The 25,479-nt window shown below is 37.7% G+C and overlaps 2 protein-coding genes across 2 annotated transcripts in view; one reads left to right on the forward strand and one right to left on the reverse strand.

The window, feature by feature from the left end:
- The first annotated feature begins 775 nt into the window (after window positions 1–775).
- On the forward strand, window positions 776–5,459 carry polr2c (RNA polymerase II subunit C). Its single transcript, XM_065292367.2, has 9 exons — window positions 776–987; window positions 1,220–1,269; window positions 1,362–1,430; window positions 1,520–1,572; window positions 1,790–1,918; window positions 1,999–2,050; window positions 2,138–2,306; window positions 4,959–5,033; window positions 5,166–5,459. The coding sequence occupies exons 1-9, from the start codon at window positions 902–904 to the stop codon at window positions 5,308–5,310; spliced, it is 828 nt and encodes a 275-aa protein (XP_065148439.1). The 5' UTR covers window positions 776–901; the 3' UTR covers window positions 5,311–5,459.
- A 1,547-nt stretch (window positions 5,460–7,006) lies between these two features.
- The window catches only part of shank2b (SH3 and multiple ankyrin repeat domains 2b), a 254,294-nt gene continuing 235,821 nt past the window's right edge, over window positions 7,007–25,479 (reverse strand). Inside the window, exons 17-26 of the mRNA XM_065291651.2 lie at window positions 20,557–20,692; window positions 20,154–20,234; window positions 19,826–19,834; window positions 19,193–19,213; window positions 17,439–17,441; window positions 15,268–15,327; window positions 14,868–14,992; window positions 14,501–14,612; window positions 11,948–14,315; window positions 7,007–9,241 (exon numbers count right to left, since the gene is read on the reverse strand). Of these exons, the coding sequence (XP_065147723.1) occupies window positions 8,704–9,241; window positions 11,948–14,315; window positions 14,501–14,612; window positions 14,868–14,992; window positions 15,268–15,327; window positions 17,439–17,441; window positions 19,193–19,213; window positions 19,826–19,834; window positions 20,154–20,234; window positions 20,557–20,692 (3,453 nt within the window). The 3' untranslated portion in view covers window positions 7,007–8,703. The remainder of the gene's footprint in view (window positions 9,242–11,947; window positions 14,316–14,500; window positions 14,613–14,867; window positions 14,993–15,267; window positions 15,328–17,438; window positions 17,442–19,192; window positions 19,214–19,825; window positions 19,835–20,153; window positions 20,235–20,556; window positions 20,693–25,479) is intronic.

Genomic DNA, 25,479 nt, shown 5'->3' on the forward strand with positions numbered 1-25,479 from the left:
AAAGAGGAATACAAAAAAAAAAACAGTTTCTGTTGTTCCTATAATAAAATAAGTACTCTGTGCCCTGTGATGCTCATGGGTGATTAAAACTGTGAACATATTTTATTGCATTGAGGATATATTTTGTATTTTCAAACAACAGATTCCCATTAAAGTACCATTATTTTAATACATTACATCAGTGGTTCTCAAACTGGGGTCCGGGGGCCCCAGTTTTATGACATTTTATAAAATACATTAATTTATCATAAATTTTGTGTAATTAAACCAAAACAATAAGCCTACTAACCAACATCACTACTTTGTATAATTTAATATGTTTTGTTTAATTAAAATGTTACATTTTAGAACTGTTTCTGTCATAAATTTTCTTTGTGGGGGCCGCGAGGGAATGCACGCACGCAGAAAAAGTTTGAGAACCACTGCATTACATTTGCATAGTGTGTGGAGGCTATTACATGAATAAAATATTGAAATACTATACATTTTAAAACACTGAAAATTGCAACATTGATATAAATTGAAACTCTCTAACCTGTCATTCTTGCAATTAACCCCCTTCCCAACCAATTGGCCTACTGCACTATTTTGTAATATTAGACATTGCATACAAATGTGTGGTGCTTTTACGGTTTCGTACAGTACCTATTTTTATAAACGTGTATGGTAAAGTAAAGCAAATATTTAATTCGTTTTATATGACTTAAATTCTAAAACTAAGTTGGACTTTTATTATGTCTAACCAGAGTGACCCGGATACACATAGCGTTAGAGCGGGCTCTAGCCAATCGCGTGCTTTCTTGTGTTATTGTGCCGGAGAAACGCTCGCTGCTGGATCATTACTGCACCATATAGTTTATATTTACGTTTTCATCTTTACAATTTAGAGTTTATCTTCATTATGCCGTATGCCAACCAGCCTACAGTTAAAATAACAGAGCTTTCGGACGAGAATGTGAAGTTTTTAATAGAAAACACCGATCTCGCGTGAGTCATATTACAAATACATCAAATGATCATTTCATGTTTAAAGCAGTCGCGTTATGTTTGTATTATTTAAATGCACGTGTGTTGCGTAGTATATTAAGGAGCGTATTTTGCAAGTAATTGCTTATTTCAAAAACTTGTGAGATCAGAGCTATCTTATTTCCTTATTACAAGACTATTGTGGTATTATCATCTGATACTGTATCATAATGTTTAATATTGTATGTTACAGGGTGGCAAACTCTATTCGACGAGTGTTTATGTCTGAGGTGCCAACTATCGGTATGAATCAACCAAACACAGAACATCTTTATGTGTGTTTATTTTCTGATCATGAAGTTCATCTCTATCTGCTCACGTGCATTGTCTTCCAGCTATCGACTGGGTTCAGATCGATGCCAACTCTTCTGTACTCCACGATGAGTTTATTGCTCACAGAGTGGGTGCGTATATCGACATTAAACTTATTTTTTTATTCTTTTTGTATAAAATTTTTTACTTTAAAATGCCATATACTGCTTGCTTTCGACAGGTTTAATTCCGCTTACAAGTGATGACATTGTCGACAAGATGCAATACTCACGCGTAAGTTTTCACGAGTACAATTTCAAATCTGCACAATAACAGCATGCATATATACTAATATATATTTGACTGTTGTACTTGACTCTTTGTAATGTACAAATTGTCACTAACATATTGTGCACGTTGGAAATAAACTTGAGATTGAATAAATAATTCAACCACAGCCTCGCGAGATCTTTAATTTGTTTGTGTTAACTTTTATTTTGTTTTCTTTTAGGACTGCACATGTGACGATTTTTGTCCAGAGTGCTCTGTTGAGCTCACGCTGGATGTGAGATGTACGGAGGACCAGACACGGCACGTGACCTCACGAGATCTGCTATCCAATAACCCCCGAGTCATTCCTGTATGTCTATTCACCTTATATCTATCTAACTACTTATCTGTCTATCTATCTGTGCTAATGTATTATGTATTGTACCCCAGGTCACATCCAGAAGTCGAGACAATGATCCCAATGATTATGTAGAGCAAGATGGTAGGTCAAATGACTGTATTTATTTGTCTATATATTGTCATTCATTTCTTCTGTATGCTCTCTTCATTGTTTGGGGTTTTCCTGTAGACATCCTTTTGGTGAAATTGAGAAAGGGTCAGGAGCTGCGTCTCAGAGCATATGCCAAAAAGGGTTTCGGCAAGGAACACGCCAAGTGGAATCCTACTGCAGGGGTGGCCTTTGAGTATGACCCAGACAATGCACTGAGACACACCGTTTACCCCATTCCACAGGAATGGTATGATCCTTTATTTGTTATGAACTGTATGATTAGTTAGTGTAGCCTTTACATACTGTATGTAATGTAGGAACGTTAGAAAAGGACAAGTTTTCTGATTTATATTCTGTTCATGTCAAATATTCACAATGTTAGCTACAAGTGCTAAATTCTTGTTAGCTGCCAAACCTCTCCGCACAGTGGTGATGATCTATGCTCACCATCTCCTCTCATCTTTAGGAAACCAAAACTTTTATTTTTGACAAGGTTCCATGGGTAGGCAACGTTGATCCTGGAGTGCCGATGTCCTGCAGAGTTTTATCAAGCACACCTGAAATAACTAATCAAGTTCTAAAGATTCACCTGAAAACTATAGGTAGGCAAGGTTTTATCAGGGTTGGAGCTAAAATCTGCAGGACATCGGCACTCCAGGATGTTGCCTACTCCTGGTTTAGCCACTAGGCAGATCGATAAACACCTACAGACCGGAAGTGTATTTTTTGCTAGGAGTGTAACCGTGGCAATGTGCGTGCGTCCAATAGAATTTTTTGAAAATCAATTTTTTCACCTTTTTAATTTTTTTATATGCAATACTAAAATAGAGCATGCATCTTATTACTTTGCAATAAAGCTAGGCATGGCTGAGCCATGTTAACGTGAACTTGCATAGGAGTTCTTTTTTAAAAGAGTATGAGACCAACAGGGTGTACATCATCTTGACCAGGTTTAGTCATGGCCTAATAATTCCTCTTTACCAGTTGACTGCATGTAGCCCTCCATTGTGATTTTGGTACCATTTTACTAGAGGTCGACCGATAGTGTATTTTACAGATAACTAAACTGGTCCCTGCATAACGATAACCAATTAATCGAGCGATAGTTTTAAAAAATGGATACTGGATAAAAACAAACATAACACTAAAAGTGAAACAACAGCACTGAACCATTAAAATGTGCTAAATAAAAAAAGGAATAAAAATATATTATTTATATTAATATACAGGGTTCCCACGGGTCCTTGAAAGTTTGTGAATCTGGGGGAAAAAAATTAAGGGCCTGGGAAGTTTTTGAAAATCTACAGACATAGATACAGGTCATTGAAAATGCTTGAATCTATTTTATGCAAGAAAAAAAATCCTTATTATTCCCTGTGTAGTGTAGGATAATAATATCATAAAATTTCTAGACTTTTTAAGCACACGTGCTAAACTGTTAAATGCTTATATATTCTGTATGCAAATGTTGATTCATACCAAAATGCTTCTTTGCATAGTTGTGTTTGACACATGAAAACGTCTCTGGTTACGTATGTAACTGTTGTTCCCTGAGAAGGGAACGAGACGCTGCCTCTCCCTTGCCATACTTCCTGCGTCCCTGTAACGCCGTCTTTGGCAATATTTCAGATAGCGATATACTTCCTGGCTCCCGCGTCACCCTGTCTTTGTCGTTAAGCCTCACCATTGGCTAAATTTAATTTACACACTCAGACGCACTTACCCCTGGAGGCAACCCCAAAGTGTCACCGCAGTGACGCAGCGTGACTTCCCTCGAAGGGGAACTGTAACAATGTATCTTAAAAAGTAACATGATGTAACCTTGCTCTCACTTGAAATGTGTCCCCACATTTAGTCCTTGAATTTGAGGCTATTGTACCTGGAAAGTCCTTGAAAGGTCCTTGATTTTTAAGTTAACTAAGGTGTGGGAACCCTGAATATATTATTAATAAATACTTCTATAAAATACTCCCACTGGTCAAATTTAAATTACATAAATGTTTATTATGTGTGGTCTTGTACTTAATTTGCTTCTGTTTTAACATTTAATGATGAATCAAAATAGCATGATTTATTGCAATGATGATAGAACTTAATTTAGATTTTGATGTTAACGTAGCTGACGGCTGCATATATAGTTTACTTTCTCTGGTTATTAACTTGGATATATTTAACTTGGAATATGGATAAATCATGGAAAAAATAACCAGCTGTATATAAACCTTTCAGGGGGACTTCTGCCCAGGGACAGTGGATGAAAAATAGCCTTTGGCTAATTCTGGTGCATTAACAGAAATGTTTTATTAATGTGCAATGTTCCTGATAACTAAATAAATAAACTAAACTACACTGTAAAAAAAAATCCATAGAAATTACAATGTTATTGCAGCTGGGTTGCCGGTAATTTACCGTAGATTTACATTTATGTTATTTACTGGCAAGAGTTTGTTCAAAGTTAAATACATTTTAAATATTAACAAGTCTTTATCTTTACAGAATAAAACTATACAATAACAGCCTCATGCAAAGCATTCTGGGAACCAGAAATCATCATTAACCTTTCTCTGTTTTTGCTTCAGATTTTGTTTCCCAGAACGTTTTGCTTGATGCTGTTGTTTTAGTTTTACTCTGTAAAGACAAAGACTTGTAAATGTTAAATGTTCATTCAACTTTGAACAAAATGTTGCCAGTAAATAACATAAATTTAAATCTACGGTAAATTACCGGCAACCCAGCTGCAATTTCTACGGATTTTTTTTACAGTGTAATGCAAATCGATGGTAATAATCATGACGTTAAACATTTGGCTTATGGATTTGTCTGCATGTATTTTTGTGTAACCGTTTAAGGTACCCTATACTGCATCTATAATCTTCTACTTTTGCTTAATTGTCGTCAGGCCTAAAAGTGAATATTCAGAAATTGAAGAGGATGGAATTCAGGCTCCATATGATCCTAATGGCAAGCCAGAGAGGTAAGCAAAAAAAAAAAAAATATATATATATATATATAAAATGTAATTGTCTTTTACTTCTGCATAAAACAAAACCAGTAATGCCAAGTCTCATGTTAACACAAGGTCTGTTGTTTTTTTTCTCGTGTCTAGGTTCTATTACAATGTTGAATCCTGTGGTTCACTTCGTCCGGAGACCATCGTCATGTCAGCTTTTGCTGTGCTGAAGAAGAAACTAAGTGATCTGCAGACTCAACTCAGCCATGAAATTCAGAGCGATGTTCTTACCATAAATTGATTTCTAATAACTCAATTTACAGTACTGCTTCTTTCTTTTTTTTTAGACTAGTAAGAACATTACTCCTAAAAAGATATGTTTTCAGCTGTTTTGTCTTTTTTGTTGCATCAACATGGACATTTCTACGAATAATAAATGCTTAAACAACATTGTTTTCTTGCGGTACTTTGCACAATGCAGGAAAACATTAGACCCCGATATGAACACTAGAGGGCAGGGTGCTTAAGTTAAATGAAAGATGCCACTCCTTTGATATACAGTACTGTGCAAAAAAGTCTTAGGCCACCACCAGAGTTGTTGTTTTAGAAGTTTTAATGTCCATCCATATTTATTTTTCAATCGTTTTTATAAAGATACAGAAAATATGTACAAAAAATTTAATTTTCAGGACTGAATGTCTTCTTTTGGCATCGTCTGTGTTTAGTGGGACCTCTCTTGGCACTAAACACATCTTGAGAGTTTTTGAGCAGAATTAAATAAAAATATAAATTTCTTTAAAATTAGGATTTAATTTTATTTAGGTTTAAGACACCAGTTTCCTGCTATTGCTTAAGTGGAAAGCGAGTTTACCCTAAAAATTTGACACTTCAGTTTACATTTTTATACATTTTTTAATACTATATAGATACACAGTTCCTGTATTTTCTGAATGTATTCTATTAAAGAGACTGATATATAATTATATATGATCACTATAACATTGCAAAAACAACTAATCTAATTCTGGCATGATGACCTAATATTTTGCACAGTACTGCGCACGCACACAATATGAAAAGACAGCATGTATGGCTATGAGAGAGCATTGAACAGCATGCTAATCATGGGAAAAGATTTATTTCAAACGAAACAAGCTCTAAAATGAACGTGTAACAAATTCACATAGCCCAAGACAAACAATGTAAACAAAACACATGGAAGGAACTGAAGCTACATGAGTTCAACAACAGATTGTGCAATTGGATTTATTTCTTCCCGTCGATTTTGGTTTTTCCATACATGAGTGTTGAGGTTTGAGGAAAGTGCAGTCACAAAACGTCTCCCTTAAATTTTAATCAAAAATATTCTAGTTTTGCACAAAATCACAGCAACATAGACCAAGTGAATGCATTCCTCCCAAGACGTGTGTGTGTGTGTGTGTGTGAGAGATAACTATGAAGGATAAACTTAAAAAATAATAATTCGACTCTTAAAGTGTCTATAAAATGTATTTTCAAAATTTAGATTTTGTTTATACACCACAATAAGATGTGACACGGTGTAAGTGTCTAAAACATGTGCTCATTGAGTTTGGTCAAGTACACACACCACACAAATCTACATTTTAACGTCTTTCTTTAATTACATGATCTAAAAGAAGCAGGTGACAGCCGTAACCTCATTTTTTCATATCGTCTAATTCACTGAGACCTATGTATATGTAGATTTCATTTTTATAATATTATATACTGTACTGTGGAATACTGGCAAAGAAGGACCAAACAGTGTTCTTTAAGTTTGTGTATTGCTTTTTAACTGATACCACATAGATTTTTGGCACACCACATATCAGAGTTAAATGTCATAAAAATTTCATAAATATTTCTATAAATCTTTAAAATACTGTGCTGTTTCCTAAAATAAGATATATAGAGATGATAACTCTAAATCTTCTAAGGTTGAGAGAAAAGCAAACATATATATATATATTTTTATATATATATATATATAATATTTATATATAATTTTTATTTCTGAATCTCTTCGCTGCATACTTCGAACGGTCATCTTTATTCACAGGCGTTCACGCCACATCGCTTTCCCCTCAGTTCTGGCATTACCCACAGTGCTTCAAACTCTGTTTAATGCTGGCTGTCTGCTAAAATATGTTAAAATATGAATATAACCTCCAGTCACATCCCATTCCTACTGTACGTAGTTCTGGAATATGTAAACAGCAACACCTGTGAGATTTATTATGGCATCTATAGTCCAATAAAACTTTGACTGAGAGAAAAGTCTCTGATATTGAAAAAAAAAGTATACTTTGATTCGCTTTGAGATGTTGTGGTGTGTCAAATTGTAACACGTATAGGCACGTTGCAGTTAAAACTAAAATGAACGTAATATGACAGCAAAAGCAAAAATTCCCCACTTGTTAACCGAAGGGGAAAACTGCAGGGTGTGAATGAACAGAGCATTTGGGTAAAGCACTTTTGACTGGATCTATTATTTAGGAAAGTGACTCCAGATGAAAAAAAAAACTGTGTCCGTCCGAATCAAATTTCAAACCTAAAAACATAATACGCAACAGTTTACGGATATGCAGTCGCATCCTGTATCAGTTACAATTGACGACATTGATATGTATAGATTAAGGAGGATTCCTGTAATGCTCTCGACGACCCATCAAATGATCTAGCGATTTATAGTTAAGCAATAAATCAAATTATTAAGTGTCACACTTAAAGCAAAAGACAAATACATACTGGCCCATTTATAGTGATTGTGTCAGCGTTTTACTCAAACCGGTTAACCGAACAAGTCTCTTTGTTTCCATAAAACTCAATACTTGAGTTAATACCAGCGACACTTGGATTCATCCGTGAAGACGTTATTGTAGTTCAAAAATAGTGAGAAACAGCGCAACCTAGCATTGATCGAAGGTACAAATCAAACGTTGGTGGGAATGCCGTACACCTCCTTACTATATGGAAGACACCTAATAGTAAACCACGATTCAAAAAGACCCAAGAAAATTTTGATCATTCAGACGAACACCTAATGTCGGCGACTCAAAAGATGGTGGAGAAACCTGCTGCTTGCTACTGTTACGTTTGTTCGCACGTAGGGAGAATTGGCCTTTGTGTTTCAAGTGCTTCGATAGCCCGTTCCTGGACTATAAGCGAAGGAACTGAGGGACGTCTTAAGTTCCCACCGATCACATCTCGGAGATTCGCGTACATCTCGTTCAAACGTGTAGGAGAAAAAAGCAAGATATTTCATAGGCAGCTGTTACATAGACAAAGGTTCCCTTTTTCCTGAAGAAATATTCTTTGTAGAATTGTCTTAGCAAAGATAAAAAATGGATCCCCAGCTCTGCTGGTTTCAGTGCATTCAAAGGAGGCCAAAGTCCTTAAAAGCCAAAGGAAAGTCAGCGCATATTCGTAGATTCCATACAGTGTGTTGGCTTCAGTGTCCTCTCTGGTGCCGGAGCTCTTGGTACAGAAACGTTGGGAACCGCTTGTGCTTGCGCGGATATTCGAACACACTTGAGTTTCTTCAGGATGTGAGAGTTCCTAAAATCCACCAAAAAGCGTGATAGGACGACAATGTTTTCAAATTAGTGAACCAAAAAAAGGAAAGCTTATGAACAAGAGCGCGTGGAGTCCCGGAAGGACATCTCATCCAATCTCATCTATCCAAGAGTACTTTAAGCGCCCGCTCGATGTTCATTCTGTGACCCACGCGCGTGACGCCCAAATCAATCAGATCCTCCTTTTGCAGGTTAGGTAGGTGGCTGCCCTCTATGTCATTGTCCATAAAGGCGTCTCTGTGCTCACCCAGGTTTAGGCTCTCTAGCCAGTCGGCCACGTCCTGCTTGCTCCACATGAGGACGGGTTTGGTGGCAAAGGGCTTATTTGAGGCGGCCTGGATCAGGGTGAGCGGGGAAGGGGAGCGGCTACGCCCTGTGCCGAGGCTGAGGGGCGGCGTGGGTAGACCGAAGACGTCTGTCATGGTGGGGGAAGTGACGGAGGTCGGGAGGGAAGAGGCACAACTTAGGCCGGAGTCCGGAGGGGACATGATTGGACTTGGGGCGTGGTGATGGGGAGGCAGGCTCTCGGGCTGTCGGCACGGCGACGGGACAGGCACATTCGGGCCAGGCTGGGCAGTGAAGGTAATGGTGGTGTTCTGCTGTGTACCTGAGATGAGGGATACACCATCCTGATTTCTGCAAATGTAAAAAGATGCAAAATTATTAGTGGAAAATGTCAAACATTCATAGCAGGTGAATCAAATGTATTAAAACTTTATAACTTTTTGAAGTTTCAACCATTTTGAGGTTGAACAATTGCGTGGTTTGAAGGGACACTCCACTTTTTTTTGAAAATATGCTCATTTTCCAGCTCCCCTAGAGTTAAACATTTGATTTGTACCATGATGTTAGACCATTAGCATTGCGCTAAAAATAACCAAAGATATATTTTTCCTATATTTAACTTGACTCTTCTGTAGTTACATCGTGTACTAAGACCGACAGAAAATTGCTTTCGCAATGATATTACGCAGTAGCCGAAAATAGCCCCCTTAGAAACTTTCAATAGCAGGAGACTATTTTCCTGCAGCCATGTTACAGCAGCAAAGTCCTTGAATTATACGCACGAATGAGAGTATAGTTCCTAGCCATACCTGCCTAGAAACTTTTAATCTTCTGTCGGTCTTAGTACATGATGTAACTACAGAAGAATCAAATTTTAAATAGGAAAAATCTCTTTGGTTATTTTTTAGCGTGATGCTAATGGTCTAACCAGATTCAATGGACTGTGCTTAGCTATGCTAAAAGTGCTAGCGCCAGACCCGGAGATCAGCTGAATGGATTCCAAAACGGTACAAATCAAATGTTTAACTGTAGGGGTGCTGGATAATGAGCATATTTTCAAAAAAAAGTGGAGCGTCCCTTTAAATCATTAAAATCTAGTCATCTTATTGTTTTATTGGACACATTAGCCTTAAAATATGTGACCCTGGACCACAAAACCAATCATAAAGGTCAATTTTTGGAAATTGAAATTTATACATCATCTGAATAAATAAGCTTTCTATTGATGTATGATTTGTTATGATATGACAATGTCTGTCCGAATCTGGAATCTGAGAGTGCAAAAAAAATCAAAATATTGAGAAAATCACCTTTAAAATTGTACAAATAAAGTCATTAGCAACTGTGTCCACTCACAAAAAATAAGTTTTGATATATTAACTGTAGGAACTGTTCTAAATATCTTCATGGGACATGATCTTTACTTTATATCCAAGTCCATTTTTGGCATAAAAGAAAAATTGATCATTTTGACCCATACAATGTATTTTTGGAGTTTGCTACAAATATAGCCATGTAACTTAAGACTGGTTGTGTTGTCCAGGGTAACATTTATCTGAAAGGTGAGTGGTTTGCATACCTGTATATTAAAGTCAGAAACTGTCTCCCGATGTACCACACCAACTTAACTAAGACCGCATTTACACTGCGTGTTTGAAGTGCCTTAATTCAGATTTTTCCCTCAAGTGGCACAGATCGGATATGATCCGTGGACGTGTAACCACGAAAAATTCGGTTTCAGACCATATGTGGAAATAAATTGGGTATGAATCGGATACATGCATTCTCGACCAAAATGTAAGCGGACAGATTGGATATTCCCATCTCAAGAAGGTGGCAAATGACATCAACTCAGGTGGACACCACTCGCGATCACACGACTCTTTATAGTTAATATAGTAATGTTAAAGTTTTATGTCTTGTTACAGAAATAAAGCTCTGTAATATTGTATTGTCATTTTGTCTGTGTCCATTGCATATCACAACTTCCTCTGTTGTTTAAGTTGTTTAGGGTTAGTATGTCAACCTTAAATTGTTTTGCCAAGTGTTTAGTGTAAATGCAGATATCGGATACGAGTCGCTTTAAAAAGATTATCTAAAAAATAAAATCAGAATTGGGCATCAAGATTTACAGTGTAAATTCAGCCTAAATGGCATCTCTTGTCACGGCAATGTGTAAAGTAGGACTATAGTATAGTTGAAATAGCTTTAAGGTGGCTGTGGATGTGAGACTCTTTGACAATGTGATGTCCTTGTCCCAAGTATCTACTTATACCTAAGGTGTGTTGGCCTGACTTTGAAGTAAATTTACATTTCCCTCTGATTCAGCACAGCAAAAACAATAAATAATACATCAAAATGACTACACATTGCTTGCGTAAGTAAATTTTTTGACACAGATCTTGAAATAAAAATACCTTGATTCAGTGATAACAAATATTAAAGATACTAACATTGCATGCTAAACATTATATATATCAGTGTACTAAACATAGCGCTCTGCTTTGGCTATGAGTGCATTTTAGGGTCACTTCTCTGGTCTGTAAATAACAGCATCATTCAATAATGAATGAGACTTTGGAGAGAGGACAGCAAGCCACTGCCTGTACGACGTGGCAGCCATCAGAGTATACAAGCTTTGCACATACACATCAAGTGAATTACTGATGTTTGGCAAAATAAATAAGACATCATAATCTCGTTTTAAAACGGGCACTCAATATCACCCTAAACGTTTCCGTCAATATGAAATATAATAGCCATTTATGATCCCGCTTAAGATAATCTGTAGATGTCTTGTGGGAGTGATTAGGGTGATGTGATAACTAACTAACAAATGGACCATGCTGTAACAACACGCACGCACGCACACCTCCCCCCTCTGTGGTATGGTCTGTGTTCATCATCACACTGACGTTGCTCATCTCGTCCTCAAGGCTGTTCTCATTATTAGGTTGCTAGGCAACTCTTTCGTTCTCCGACGAAGCACACACACACACAGACTCATCTGAGAGACTAAATGCATGCTTGTGATACAGGAAGAAAAGGATGGCATACCTCGTTCCAAAGTGAGTCCTGGTTCCTGTCGGAGAGTCTAACGCGTCCCCTGGCTTTGGTGCTTTGTCCTTGTTTACGTGCTGCAGAACTGAATTCATCTCATGGGACTTGGCTTCGGGCCCGTGGGGGCCTTTCAACTCTGGAGGGTCACCCCATAGTTTTGAGGTTCGCTGTGTTGGGGTTTTCAAGGGTTCTGGTGGAATAGTTCCAGGGGGTGGTGGTGGAACCGAGGAGGGAATTCTAAAAGAGCTTACGTTTTCTTCCGGCAAAGGGTCCTTGTAAAGTGCATTGCTTTTGATGGCAGGTTTGGGTTTTGGTTTGGACAGGATCTGAGTCCTGTCCACCATAAAGGCTTGTCCATCTGCATAGACGGTGCAAGTGTCTAGGTTCTCACCTCCTTCAGAAGACAAGGTGGAGATGCTGGACACAGTGGAGATGGTGCTGGTGGTCTCCAGCTGAGGGTCACCACTGCTCCGGCTGTCGACCTCGATGCCCGAGTCAGTGATTTGTTCGTAGGGTTCTAACGGCCCTGGAGGGAAGCTGGGAGGGGTGCAGTTTGTGAGGACCGTTGGTCTTTTGATTTCTGAAATTACACCACCTATTGGGGGATAGTAGGAAGCAAGTGAAGGTCCTTTCGTGCCATTCGCTTTCTGTTTCAGAAGCTCAGCTATAGACCCCGCCTGGTCTTCAGGAATGTCAAAACTGTTGGCGAACTCTAATGGAGGTGGGAGGGGTTCAGCGAACACAAACTCTTCATCGATGTCGACAGAAGCCAAAGGCGGTGGAGGGATGCCGAAGGGAAGCTTGACAGGCTCATCCACAGAGCTGATAGTTATGATGGTCTTGCCATGTGGAGCAGCTGATAGGGGCTTGGTAGCTGGGGGGTTGGTGGGAGCTGGCTGGTTGGGGTCGCGAAGCTCCCCAGGGGTGTTGTCGGGACTCCCCGCCTCATCCCTTTCACCCTCTGACAAGTTGTTATCCTCTGATTTTACCCCATCTGTTGTGTGTACCATCAGCAGACCAGCTGACTTCTGCTGCGAGGTGTCCACAATGTCGATCAGCATGTTCTTCTTCTCCTCTGTCCTCTTCTCCGGCTTGCCCAGATCGAGCTGGTACTTGGACTCGGTCTCGTATTTGGATTCTGTCATCTGTCTACGCAGGCCCCCACGGGGACGCCCCATGGTGGCGGTACTTGAGAAGCCAACCTCCAAATTTGGTCTAAGCTTGGTGTCGATGAAAAGTGGTTTATTAAGATCGAGTTTTAATTGGTCACTTTTTAGTGGAAGAGGTTGCGATTGGTCCCTCATGGCTCTGTCTCTCGCCGCAAGTGCTAAAGCTAACGGCGAATTGGGATCTAGTGGTTTGCCTGTGACCGGATGAACGTAATTTCCACTTCCTGAGCTGTACGTCTTATGAGCAGGCAGACTGATTGGGCTATGTCCTGTACGTGTGTTCAATAGCTCACGTACTATGGTGGGCTCAGGGCTGTTGAAGTCCGTCACGTTGCCACCACCTCTGGGAATGCTAAGCAGGGACGTGGGAGGTGCCATGAGCCTACGCAGCCGTTCGTCACTGCTAAACATGCCCTCGTCGATAGACTTTGAGTGTCGAAGACGTGGTGCTGGTGTAGGTGCCACATCCTCATCACCTGCATCTGTGGACTTAAAAGACGGGGAGTTCCGATGAACATCCAGCCTCTTCTCCCTGTCTCTGACTGCACCGGCAATGGCAGCTGCAAAGGGACTTCCTGAATTTAAACCGTCATCAGGACGCAGTTGCCCCGGGTGGTCCGGTGTGGTCGTCTCAATTTCCATACTGCTTCCCTGGCTGCTTTTACCACTGCTGCTGGTGGAGGGCTCTTTGATTATTATGGTTGGTATCGGGATGGAGCAGGTCTTCTCTGGACTGTCCTCCACGTTAGACTGTTTCACAAGCATGCCCTTCCGCCTGGCAGGCTTGTTGGGTACAAACAGTCCGGCTTGACCCATCTTTCCCACATCAGAGTAAGGGTTCTCAGGGACATGGGCACGACGCATATGAAGACTCTGCTGGGCTGTTGGACTGTGATTGAAGCCTTCAGATTCATACTGCTCAGGACTGTCTCTGTAAAACACGCTCTGATCTCTCCACCCAGCACCTTCAGTTCTGTCTGAGGCCGGGCTGTTCGCATTAGGACTCTGAGAAGTAAAGCCTGCTCTGATGGTGCCATATCCTCGGCCAGCTGGGACGGGAGCATTATTATGAGGTGGAGATGGAGGGGAGATGGCTGGTGGGGGTGGAATATCTTCTGATGTGTCAGGCATTGAAAGGCTTCTTGTAAATTTCAACATTGGAGGAGTGAGGAACTGCTTCTCTTCTTCAGTTACTCCTGAAATGAATCAAAGAACAAATCAAAAATTAGTCCACTGTTACATTGCTCTGGTGGTTATTTTAAGACATTTGACAGGTCAGGTGTGCATTTATCGAAAAATAATGCTTACCTGGGGAACATTTCTTAACCAATCATTATAAAGCATTCAACAGCCCTGTGGTATAAATTATAAAAGTGCATACCTATAGAAGTTTGTCGTCTTATAGTTCCTCTTGGTACACCCAGGAAAGGGCCTCTAGGACTACTTGGCGGTGGCGGTGAGTCTGTTGCTGTATCCTGACTATTGCAGAGGGACTGCAAAAAATAAAAAAACTTTACAGGCCTGACAAGACAATAGGAACAAAAAGTACTCTGTGTGCGAGTAAGTAAAATAACAGTGAATATTAAGCAATGAATATATTAGCAATGCTGTGAACAAGTACCATTTTAACAATATAGCATGCTTGGGCAAACATGTTATCAGAAGAAAGGTTATTACACTAACATGCAATTCTCAACAATGCCACAAGAGACAAGAACTCTAGGAGACGTTAGCTATGGCACACTTACATTCATTTCAGGGCTGACAGCGAAACACTTGCTAGTCGGACGTGGTTTGACCGTCGCAACCCTCAAATCGGCGTTTGAGTTGTCCCACATGGGTTTCTGGGGGGGTACGGCTTCATCCACTTTATCTGCAAGACAGCATCGTCTCAAATTAGAAATCAAGAAGGTACATTTCGAATAAGCTATGTAGCAAATACTGCCAATGTCCTCAAACAAAATGCTCAGAATGAGGATCCGAACCGAGCAAGAGAGGCGACAGAAATAGGTACAACGACAAAGTCAAGGTCAAAGCCGTGCAAGCGCTTCCAGGTTTCCGTTGGAGAAATCTTAGCACTTCTTTCAACAGCCACTGCACAACATGCTAGCATTTATTTCAGACAGTTCCCATGCATGGGATGATTACTTAGTGTGACTTGAAATACAATCCTCTTCTTCAGACCCTCATTATCTGAAAGCTGATCATCTACACAGAAATGGAGGAAAGGGAAATTCAGAGTCGGATTTCCTAGCATAAAAGTCAAACTGAATCTGGTAAGGGAAACACAGACACAGTTACACCTCTGCATTATATGGATATACTCACATTAAACAGGCCTAAAATTTCAAATCCCATCATACCGCTAAGGTAAAACAGAATTGAAAATAAAAACTAGGCATTCATAATCTGTCTTGTTCATAATTATAACACAAAGAAATTTAACGCAGTCTGAGGAGGCAAAAAGTGTTTGCGTTTGTTTTCATAAACCGTGCTTTTTTAATACTTAAATATAGCTTTAAAAGGGCTCTCGCTAAAGAACACAAGTTGTTTTAAGGACACAGCAGGAGTACTTTACAGCCAACCGCATTATGTAAACATAAGACTAATGCCTCTAACTGTTCACAAAAGATCTCCTTTGTGAAGACGCAGCAGTGTCTAAAAAATCACTATTGTATCTGCGCAGCACTCACACACGTCCTCACACTGCTGATCATTGCTAACAGTGCCAGTAGCTTTACGCCAAAAATATAGCATTACATTTTGCAGGAGGAAGGTTTCTATATTAAAAATATTCAGCATTATTTCCATGGCAACACCTTGTTTCAGACTGATTCAAAGCTGGAGAGCTCCACCATATATTAGTTAAAAAGTTGCTCGTTTAAAGGCTAACCCTTTAAAACCCAAAAAGAAATGTGTCATGAATTACCCAATACCCACACCTGTACGACCTTTGTTCATCGTCGAAACACAAACTAAGATATTGTTTAATGAAATTGAAGAGCTTACTGAGCCCCCATAGACAGCAATGCAACTACCCCTTTCAAGACACAGAAAAAAGTAAAGACATTGTTAAAATAGTCAATGAGACTAAAGTGGTTCAGTCTTAAAGTGAAAAGAGTAAAAAACAAAAAGAACAACCAGTCAATAATTTCTTCTCAACCGTCTTTGACGCGCATTCATGAGAGGAGCACATGCATGTGTTGTGAACGCAGGCATCCTGCATCAGCCATATATACAGCTGCGGAAAAATTAAGACACCATTTCAATAGTCCCTTTCAGTTTTACTAGATTTACTATTTATAGAATTTTGTTTAAGTAAAATAATATTTTTTTAAAGATTTTTTAAGAATATTTTTTCTAAAATAAGAATTTTGTTTCATTCTTTTAACTACAGATAACATTTCTGCCAAACTCTTAAGAAAAATAATGTTTTATTTACGTTTATTAAAATTAAATGGGAAAAACATTGTCAAAATAATTAGGGCTGTCAAAAGATTAATCACATTCAAAATAACAGTTTGTTTTTGCATAATTTATGTGTGTGCACTTTGTGTAATTATTTTGTATATATAAATACACACATGCATGTATGTATTTAAGAAACATTTATATAAAAATATATATTGTATATTATATATAAATAAATAAAGAAAAAATACATAAATAAAGATTTTCTCAAATATTTATACATTATTATGTGTGTATATTTACATGTCATTTCAACTTTCTATTATTTGTGTTGAGATGAGTTGATTCAGATGAGTTGGTATAACTTATAAAATATAGTTGAAAAGTTGTAGCACCTCCTCTCTCTCTCTCTAATATATATCTATATTATGCAAAACAAACTTTTATTTTGTATATTTTATTTTGTGTAAAAATAAAAGTTATTTTGTATGCGATTAATCACAATTAATCTTTTGACAGCCCTAAATAATGCAGTGTTTTTCAATATTGCAAAGAAAACAAGTTAGAATTCATTTCTTAACAACCAAATACTATTGTTTTACATATATCTGAAGAATTCAAAAAATGAAACTTTTTGGAAAAACCCTGACTTTTAGATTTTACATTTGCTGTTAGTTGACATTATGTCACTCTCGAGGTTTGTTTTTGTTGAAATTCAACAGTCACTGGACTGAAATGGTCACAATACATCTATACTGTAAAAAATCTTTGCCGCCTTAATTTTTTTTTGCTGAATCAACTCGACAAGAGAGGAGTTGCTACAACTAATTAAAAAGTTGACTTTTTTCAACTATATTTTATAAGTTATACCAACTCATCTGTAGTATACCAACTCATCTGTAGTATACCAACTCATCTTCAAGATAAATATTAGGAAGTTGAAATGACTTGTAAATCTGAGTTGGTTAAACAAAAAAATGAAGGCAGCAAGCATTTTTTTCAGTGAAATGATGATTAAAGTCAAAATTGGAGTGTTCTCTTAATTTTTTCACGGCTGTATATATACACACACATATACATAAATGCCTCATTTGACCACTACATATATGATCAAACAGCCCTTAATGAGGAATCTATGTACATATATATATATATTCAGCACCACACGCATGCACCGTGGTGCTGTTGTGAATGTGCATCAGAGCCTGATACGGAAGAGAAAAAATTGTAGAATAGAGTCGTTCTTTTGGGATGGGGGTTACACAAAAAAAAAAAAAAATTCTTCATAAAATAAAGATTAAACCACTGTAGTCTCAAGGTCTATTTTAACAATGTCTTTACTTCCTTTTTGGGACTTGAAAATTGCTGAAAGCCCAGAGTTCAGTTTGTTTTTTACATGTATGTGAACATACGCAACCTTTCATATAGTTTATTTGACTCGTACGTGTACACAGACAAAATGCAATGCATCTCCTGTACTACATACTGCATTCTCCTGTACGCACAAGAAGTTTGTGTAGTTACAAAAATCCAGCCGTGCGTGTGCACATACTAGTCTTTTCTGATAACAAAATTTACATCACACACATGTATGCGTAAAAACATAACTATGCTTCTAGCTTAACTCTTTCACCGCCATTGACGAGATATCTCGTCAATTAAGAGAAAACGCTTCCCCGCCAATTACGAGATTTTCCGTCTTTCCGCAATACCCCTATTATCCACCATTCCGCAACTTTTGAAACCCGGAAGTATTGCCCTATGGCAAGCGGCTGCATGTCCGTGTCTGTTTTAAAGATCGCTCTGAATGGGATCTCTATGAAAAGTCCGTCACAAAAATGGAATTATCTCTGTTTTTTGCTCAAAATGTGGTGTTTTTGCAGAAACCTACCCATATTCAAAAGCTGATTACAAAAGAACCACTGAAGGTAAGATGAACAGTTCTTTTTTGTTTGAAAGCAGAGGGTCTGTTCTTTTATTTGGTATATTGTATGTTTATATATTTAAAGAAGAACATTTTCTGGAAGGCATTAAACTTTGGTGAAAATCATGAAAAACGCTGGCGCTGGCTGGCAACTTTTTTTAAAAACGCTGGCGGTGAAAGAGTTAAGGGGGGTCAGAAAGCTCTCAGATTTCAGCAAATATATCTTAATTTGTGTTTTGAAGATGAACAAAGTTCTTAAGGGTGTGAAACAACATGAGGGTGAGTAATTCATGACAGAATTTTAATTTTGACATAAACTAACCCTACAAAAGTGGAATTATCTTTTAAAATGTCCAGCTTTAGCTTGCATCATCCCTTTCTTAGTAGTAAAAAAGAGGACTGGATGCATGTGTAAGGGTGGGTTTTCAAAGTGAAATTCATGGCTTTTGCTTTCTCATGCATATCTTTTTTTTAAATACAGAGCAGGGTTTTGAATAATACATTACTACATTGCACTTTTGAAGATTTGTGTAGTCAATGAGTAAAGCTAAAGGCATATGGAGCATTTCGCAGTGTAAGCACATTTCTTATGTTTTCATTCAATTGGTAAATTCGGATTATTCAAGTGCATTCAAATTTCATATAAACCTTAAATAGAATTGAATAAAAAAGCAAAAAACAAAACATCTAATCACTAAGTTGTGACAAATATTTAAACAGTGCTTAGGGAAAACTCACCCTTTTTTTTCCTCAAAGTGGCTTTAACATAAAAGAACAATTCAGCTTTATTTAAGAATCAAATGCATATCATTTCCAGATAACATAAGGAGGAGAACCAAAGTTTGGAATAAACTGTATTCCTCCATATGGCATTGACCTGTGCATAGTGTAATGCCATCAGTCGGAAACCAAACTTTTAAAAAGACAAATCCATGCAGTTAGTTAACTTTCCAATAACACTCCACAAGACAAAATGACAGTTAAATCCCCAAACGATCAAACTGACAAAAAGGCACAATAACTTGTTAATACTCATTTAATACAGCTTAGCCACAATGCCATTCTTTAATTACCAATAATTAAACCAGCATGACCCATCAAACCCTATTTAGCTGTGGTCTATGAGCGCCAAAATAAATCCTTTACAATCCAACACGGATCCGCTCAGATGAAATGTGTCATGCTGTAACAGTAAATGTGTTTTCAACAGTTGGGGCAAATTTGAGGGCACAAAAGGTGAGGTCACACCAAAACACTCAATATATCCATATAATCACCAATACAAATCGCTACAACAAAGGCACATGCATGTCAGGGAAGCACAATTAGTCAAATTTGTATGAAAATATGGCTGAATAAAATGCATCATACCTTTATCCACTTTTGGTACAGCATGCAGGAAAACAAAATAACATCAAAGCTCATTTTATAATGAACGACAGCTGCAGAACAACAGAAAAAATTTCCACGTTAAAAAACATTTATACATCTTTTTTTTGCGTTCACGCAAGACGCATTCTCAAAGATTTTATGCACGAAGAGTGTCCCCAAAATGATTTTTGTTCAAAAACAGCTACATGCTACATAAAAAAACACAAAATGCGAGAATGCGTCCTGTGTGAACGAACTGGTAAAATGCAATACGTGACTACATGTTAGATGAGATGCATTTGCGTCTGCGTGACATGACTGGGCTTACCTAGGTCTTCTAGCTCTGAGGTCATAGATTTTGAACGCATGGACAGCGCTGTGGATGGAGCCCTCCGTGGTGGTGGAGGTGCTGTATTAATAAACAAACGGACAATACAGCAGGTACAGTAGATGATTTATCATTGTTTTTGCATACAAAAACAACTTCACGCATTCAGGGTTTGCTTTTGAATAATAAATGAGAGAAAGAGGGAGGTAGAGATAAGAAAACCGCCTAAAAACACAAATTAGTGATGTTAGTAAAATCAGTGAGTAGTATAACTAACGTCATGAAAAAGCAATGGTAAGAATTTTTACATGAGCATTTGCTACATTTTCACATGAGTAAAAAATATTACTTGATAGGCAGAAATAGTCAAGAAACCCTCAATAAATCAGAAGAGAATGGTTACCTTTCTTTCGAGCTGTGTCGTCAGGGTCCAGATTTCGACTGACCGTGACGACTTTAATGATTAAGTGGTTGCCGCCATGACGGATCATGTTGACAACTTGTTTGTGGCCCACTTTGACAACATTATCTTGGTTCACCTATAACAAAAGAGGAATAATTAGGCATTACAGAAGCAAGGGAAATAAACAAAATATCTTTTTTTCAAAAACCAATAAGTAGTACAATGCAGTGTGGTCACAAAATAGCACCGTTTTGTTCATTTCTTGATAAACCTCAATGTGTGAGGTCGCGCAGTCGCTTCACATGGCTAGTGCAAGACGAGAAGAAGTGGTTTAAACATGCTTATTTTTATTTTTATTGCTGAAAATGACTATTGTTTCGCTAGATAAGACCCTAATGCCTTGGTTATGATAGTTTAAAGCCCTTTGAAACTGCATTGAAACTTCAATTTTAAACTGCACTGAAACTGTTGAAGTCCAATAAAATCTGTTCAATTGAGAAAAATCCTGGCATGTTTTCCTCAAAAAACCAAATTTCTTCTTGACTAAACAAAGAAAGGCATAAACAACTTGGATGACATGGGGGTGAGTAATTATCGTGATTTCTTTTAATGAAAGTGGAATATTCCTTTAAGCATTCATCCATGTGATAAGCTATAAACTCTTGCGGGTTTGTAATGGCACTTGGCAATACCACAAAGTAACCATCAACCCTACTAAACCCACTGCTTCATTCACTAAGGCCACACATAAACATCTTATTTATGTCTCAATTGAAACCACAGATATACAAACAGTAATATATGAATCACAAAGCAATTATTTTATTCACAGTATGTTGAAATCTATTAAAATGTCATATATATTTTCAATAGTTACCATATCAAAGAGAGCCATCATCAGACTGGCATAAGTGGGCAGTAAATCTGATTGCGTGTAAATGTTTAAGTGGGATATTAGTGTAAATCTGCCATCGAGCAGTTACTGTCGAGTATAACTGCATACATCTAAAGCAGACACTATTCTTATGATCATTGTTGATGGGCAACATTCATCACCAGACGTTTTTCTTTCTCTTCACCGAAGTGTAAAGTCCAATGACTCCAACTGCACTTTTATTTAAAGGGGACAATTCACAAGACTTTTTAAAAATGTAAAATAAATCTTTGGTGTCCCCAGAGTACATATGTGAAGTTCTAGCTCAAAATACTCCATAGATAATTTATTATAACATGTTAAAATTGCCACTTTGTAGGTGTGTACAAAATGTTCTGTTTTTGGGTGTGTCCTTTAAAATGCAAATGAGCTGATCTCTGCACTAAGTGGCAGCGCCGTGGTTGGATAGTGTAGATTAAGAGCAGTATTATCCCCTTCTGACATCACAAGGAGAGCCAAATTTCAAATTACCATTTTTTTACGTGTTTGCAGAGAATGGTTTACCAAAACTAAGTTACTGGGTTGATCTTTAACACATTTTCTAGGTGAATAGAAGCACCAGGATCCAATTATAGCACTTAAACATGGAAAAAGTCAGATTTTCATGATATGTCCCCTTGTTTACAGCTCTGTTGCATATCAGTTTCTTAGTTTATACAAGTTACGTTTTTGAATAGGGTTTGTTTCCAAATAAACTGAAAATGTCCCACTGACCTTCATTTCTATTTTGATTATAGTGTTAACTTCTTAATAAACCACAAACAAACATGTATACATTTATTTGTCCTCACTTTCTTTACTGTAGTTCCCTCTCACATTCCTGCCTCATTATGCAGTTCATTATGCAAGTCTTTTGTTTGCTAGCTGTCAATCAATCTTTCTCGCATACGGCCCCTCTAAACAAAAAGTGTCTTACAATTTCTAAATCAATACATTGTTTTATGTGAATGAGTAGGCCAAATGATTTTCACATCATTTTAAAGAGAAAACTTTAGACTACTAGATTCTGTTTAGAAAAGTCTTGTTAAAACATGTTTAGTATGGTTTTTGTGGACTTATATCAGTGACTTAAAAATTTAGCTTTTTTGAAAACCACACAAAACATTTTTTTCTCAAGAATACAAACATGTACATACATGTAGCTCATATAATATTGTAGCCCAGTTTGCGCTGAACGCAATGTTTATGAGACACTTGCCATTATTATGTTTTAAAGCAATTGAAAAAAGACAAAATGTAAGAGCATGTCAGAACCTCTGACAGTGTCCCAAAATGGTCGGACCCCAGAGGGTTAAAGCTGCAATCCATAACTTTTTGCCTCTCTATCACCACCTCTGTATAAAACATAAAATTGCAGTTATTTGCAGTTGTTGTGCTTCACTCGCTGATGTCTGTAATCACTGCATTAGAGCAGATCTGTCATTATACATCGACATAACAGTGAATCCAACAAGTCAGATATCCAAAACAATGCTATATGTACCCTGTAAAGATGAAGGTTGGATCTACTTAAAAGAAAACGCCACTGTTTTTCAATATTGTACTATGTTCTTACATCAATTTAGACAAATTAATACATACCTATCTTTTTTCAATGCGTGCACTTAATCTTTGTACAGCGCGCCGTGAATGTGTTAGCATTTAGCCTAGCCCCATTCATTCCTTAGGATCCAAACAGGGATGATTTTTGAAGCCACCAAACACTTCCATGTTTTCTCTATTTAAAGACTGTGACATGAGTAGTTACACGAGTAAGTATGGTGGCACAAAATAAAACGTTGCAATTTTGTAAGTGGATAAAAAATGAGAACTATATTGTATGGTGGAAGAGCACTTAAGTTTGCAGCACTTCAACCTCGGCATGCAGTAATATCATCACTCTGACTGCTCCCTCTCTCGCTCAAACTTCCATCAATATTACTGCGCCCGAGGTCGAAGTTATGCAAACTAAGTGCTCTTCCGCCATATTGCTATGGTGTTGGTCCTATAAAGTTAGTAGAGTCCTCTGGGTGGTTGCTAAGGCATTGCTTGGTAGTTTTTAGAGTATTCTGTGATGTTATTAGGTGGTTATTTATTAGGTCTCGATAAAAAATCCTTAAATATAGTTCTCGTCTTTACTTCAATGTCTTTTACCCAGTTTAATGTCGACCAGGTGAACTGTCTGAATATAAGAAAAGTAATATCAAATCTTGTGGGGCTTGTTGAGAAAAGATGTGATATTACTTTTCACCAGACTGACGATAAAATGTGTAAAAAGATCCTGTTAATGTATATCAAAGGATAGATATCGTAAGGTATCAAAATATTTACATACATGCCATAGAAAGCACCAGTAATGATGATTAGATGTTGATATGCTTTGAAATATTAATATAGATAGATAGATAGATAGATAGATAGATAGATAGATAGATATAGTAGCAAAGCATGCTAAGGAAGGATAATGAGAGATGCACATCAGTACCAATCTCATTTCTTAAACAAAACTAAAACACTGATACTATTTAACAGATCAGCAGAGACAAATAAGAGAGAAGGGTTTGGGAAAGATTTTAAAGTATGCCTTTTACCGAAGGAAAGGTTACGTGAATAAGCTTGGGTAACCAAGGAAACAGCCGAGAGAGCTGAAGTCGTCTTCATGACGAAGAGAGCTGAGCTGCTCTTTTTATCCTACTATTCATAAATGCTGTATGTGCCATGGGAAACAATAAGATATATGTTTGTGTCTGTAGAAAGAGAGATTGCCATTGTCCTAATTGAATAAAACGAGCCGAACACAAGTTAGAAAGCAACCCATAATCGATGGGATCTGGAGTGAAGGGTCCAAATGGAGAGCCAGGTCTGTTTAAAACAATTACAGCCAGTAACGTCAATCGTCTTTATATATTCATCATCTCTCCCTATTGTGGATATTCATACTGCACATTCCAGAAGGTATCAGAAGACAAAATGAAAGCATTACATCTTGAAGCTTGACCTTATGACAAATGATGCAAATTTAAAGTAAGACAACGCATTGTGAGTCACGTATGAGGTGTGGAAGGAGGGCAGAGGCTAAACGAAATTTCCCAGCATTCACACTGACCTCCAGTTTCTCAGCAAGTCACAGGCCGGTAATGAGATTTGGACTCATTTAGGAAGTGCTGGGACCAGATGTAGATAAAGCTCACAAAACAGCACAATCTCACCATGGCCACTTCATCTAGATAATCTCATTATGATGGACTCGGGCCAAATCCCATGAAGCACCAGAACCAGAACATTGTTTACTCTATCATTATTTATTCACCCCTGTATTATTCAAACCCAACAGACCTTTTACATTATAACACAAACTGAGAATTTGTGAAGAAGCTTTCTCTTCTGAACAACAAGGATTGAATGCAAAGATTCATTAAACATTATATAAAACATACAATTAACCCCTGACCTGAATGTTTTACCATCAGAGCAGCCTTATGTGGTGACATCTTAACAGCACAGGACTACTGTTGGTGAAAAACAGTATAACAAATCACAACAGTTTATACGTGTACATAGATAGACTATCAATTGCAAAAAATAATAGATAAAATAAACTGTTATTCAACAGCAAGCGTGTTCCCTGGGAATTAAACCCACGGCCTTATGCTCTCCTAAAGCAATGCTCTACAAATTAAGCTACAGGAAAATTTGCTCTTTCAACATGCATTATTTCCTATTATTACGCATAATTGTGTTCCTGTTGGTAGAGCATTAAGTAGCAACACAAAGGTTGTGTGTTTGACACAAATACTGGGAAAACTTTATAGACTGAAAGCACTGTAAGTCGCTTTGGATGAAAGCATCTGCAAAATGCATAAATGTTAGGGGTGTAATGGTACACGTACTGCATTGAACCATATCGGTAAAGGACTTCCGGTTCAGTGCACATGTGTACTGAACAATTGCAATAGGCAGTCACCTTGTTTAACGTGCGAAACATACTTCAAATCCGAGTTCCTACATGA

Source organism: Paramisgurnus dabryanus, chromosome 23 (genome assembly GCF_030506205.2).
Source record: "Paramisgurnus dabryanus chromosome 23, PD_genome_1.1, whole genome shotgun sequence".
Classification (NCBI taxonomy): domain Eukaryota; kingdom Metazoa; phylum Chordata; class Actinopteri; order Cypriniformes; family Cobitidae; genus Paramisgurnus; species Paramisgurnus dabryanus.

Excerpts from the sequence above, each read along its gene's own strand:
- polr2c (XM_065292367.2), top strand. The coding sequence starts at position 902 with ATGCCGTATGCCAACCAGCCTACAGTTAAAATAACAGAGCTTTCGGAC. Across the intron at positions 1,431-1,519 it reads GTTTATTGCTCACAGAGTGG|GTTTAATTCCGCTTACAAGT; the intron begins GTGCGTATATCG and ends TGCTTTCGACAG. Across the intron at positions 2,051-2,137 it reads TGATTATGTAGAGCAAGATG|ACATCCTTTTGGTGAAATTG; the intron begins GTAGGTCAAATG and ends GTTTTCCTGTAG.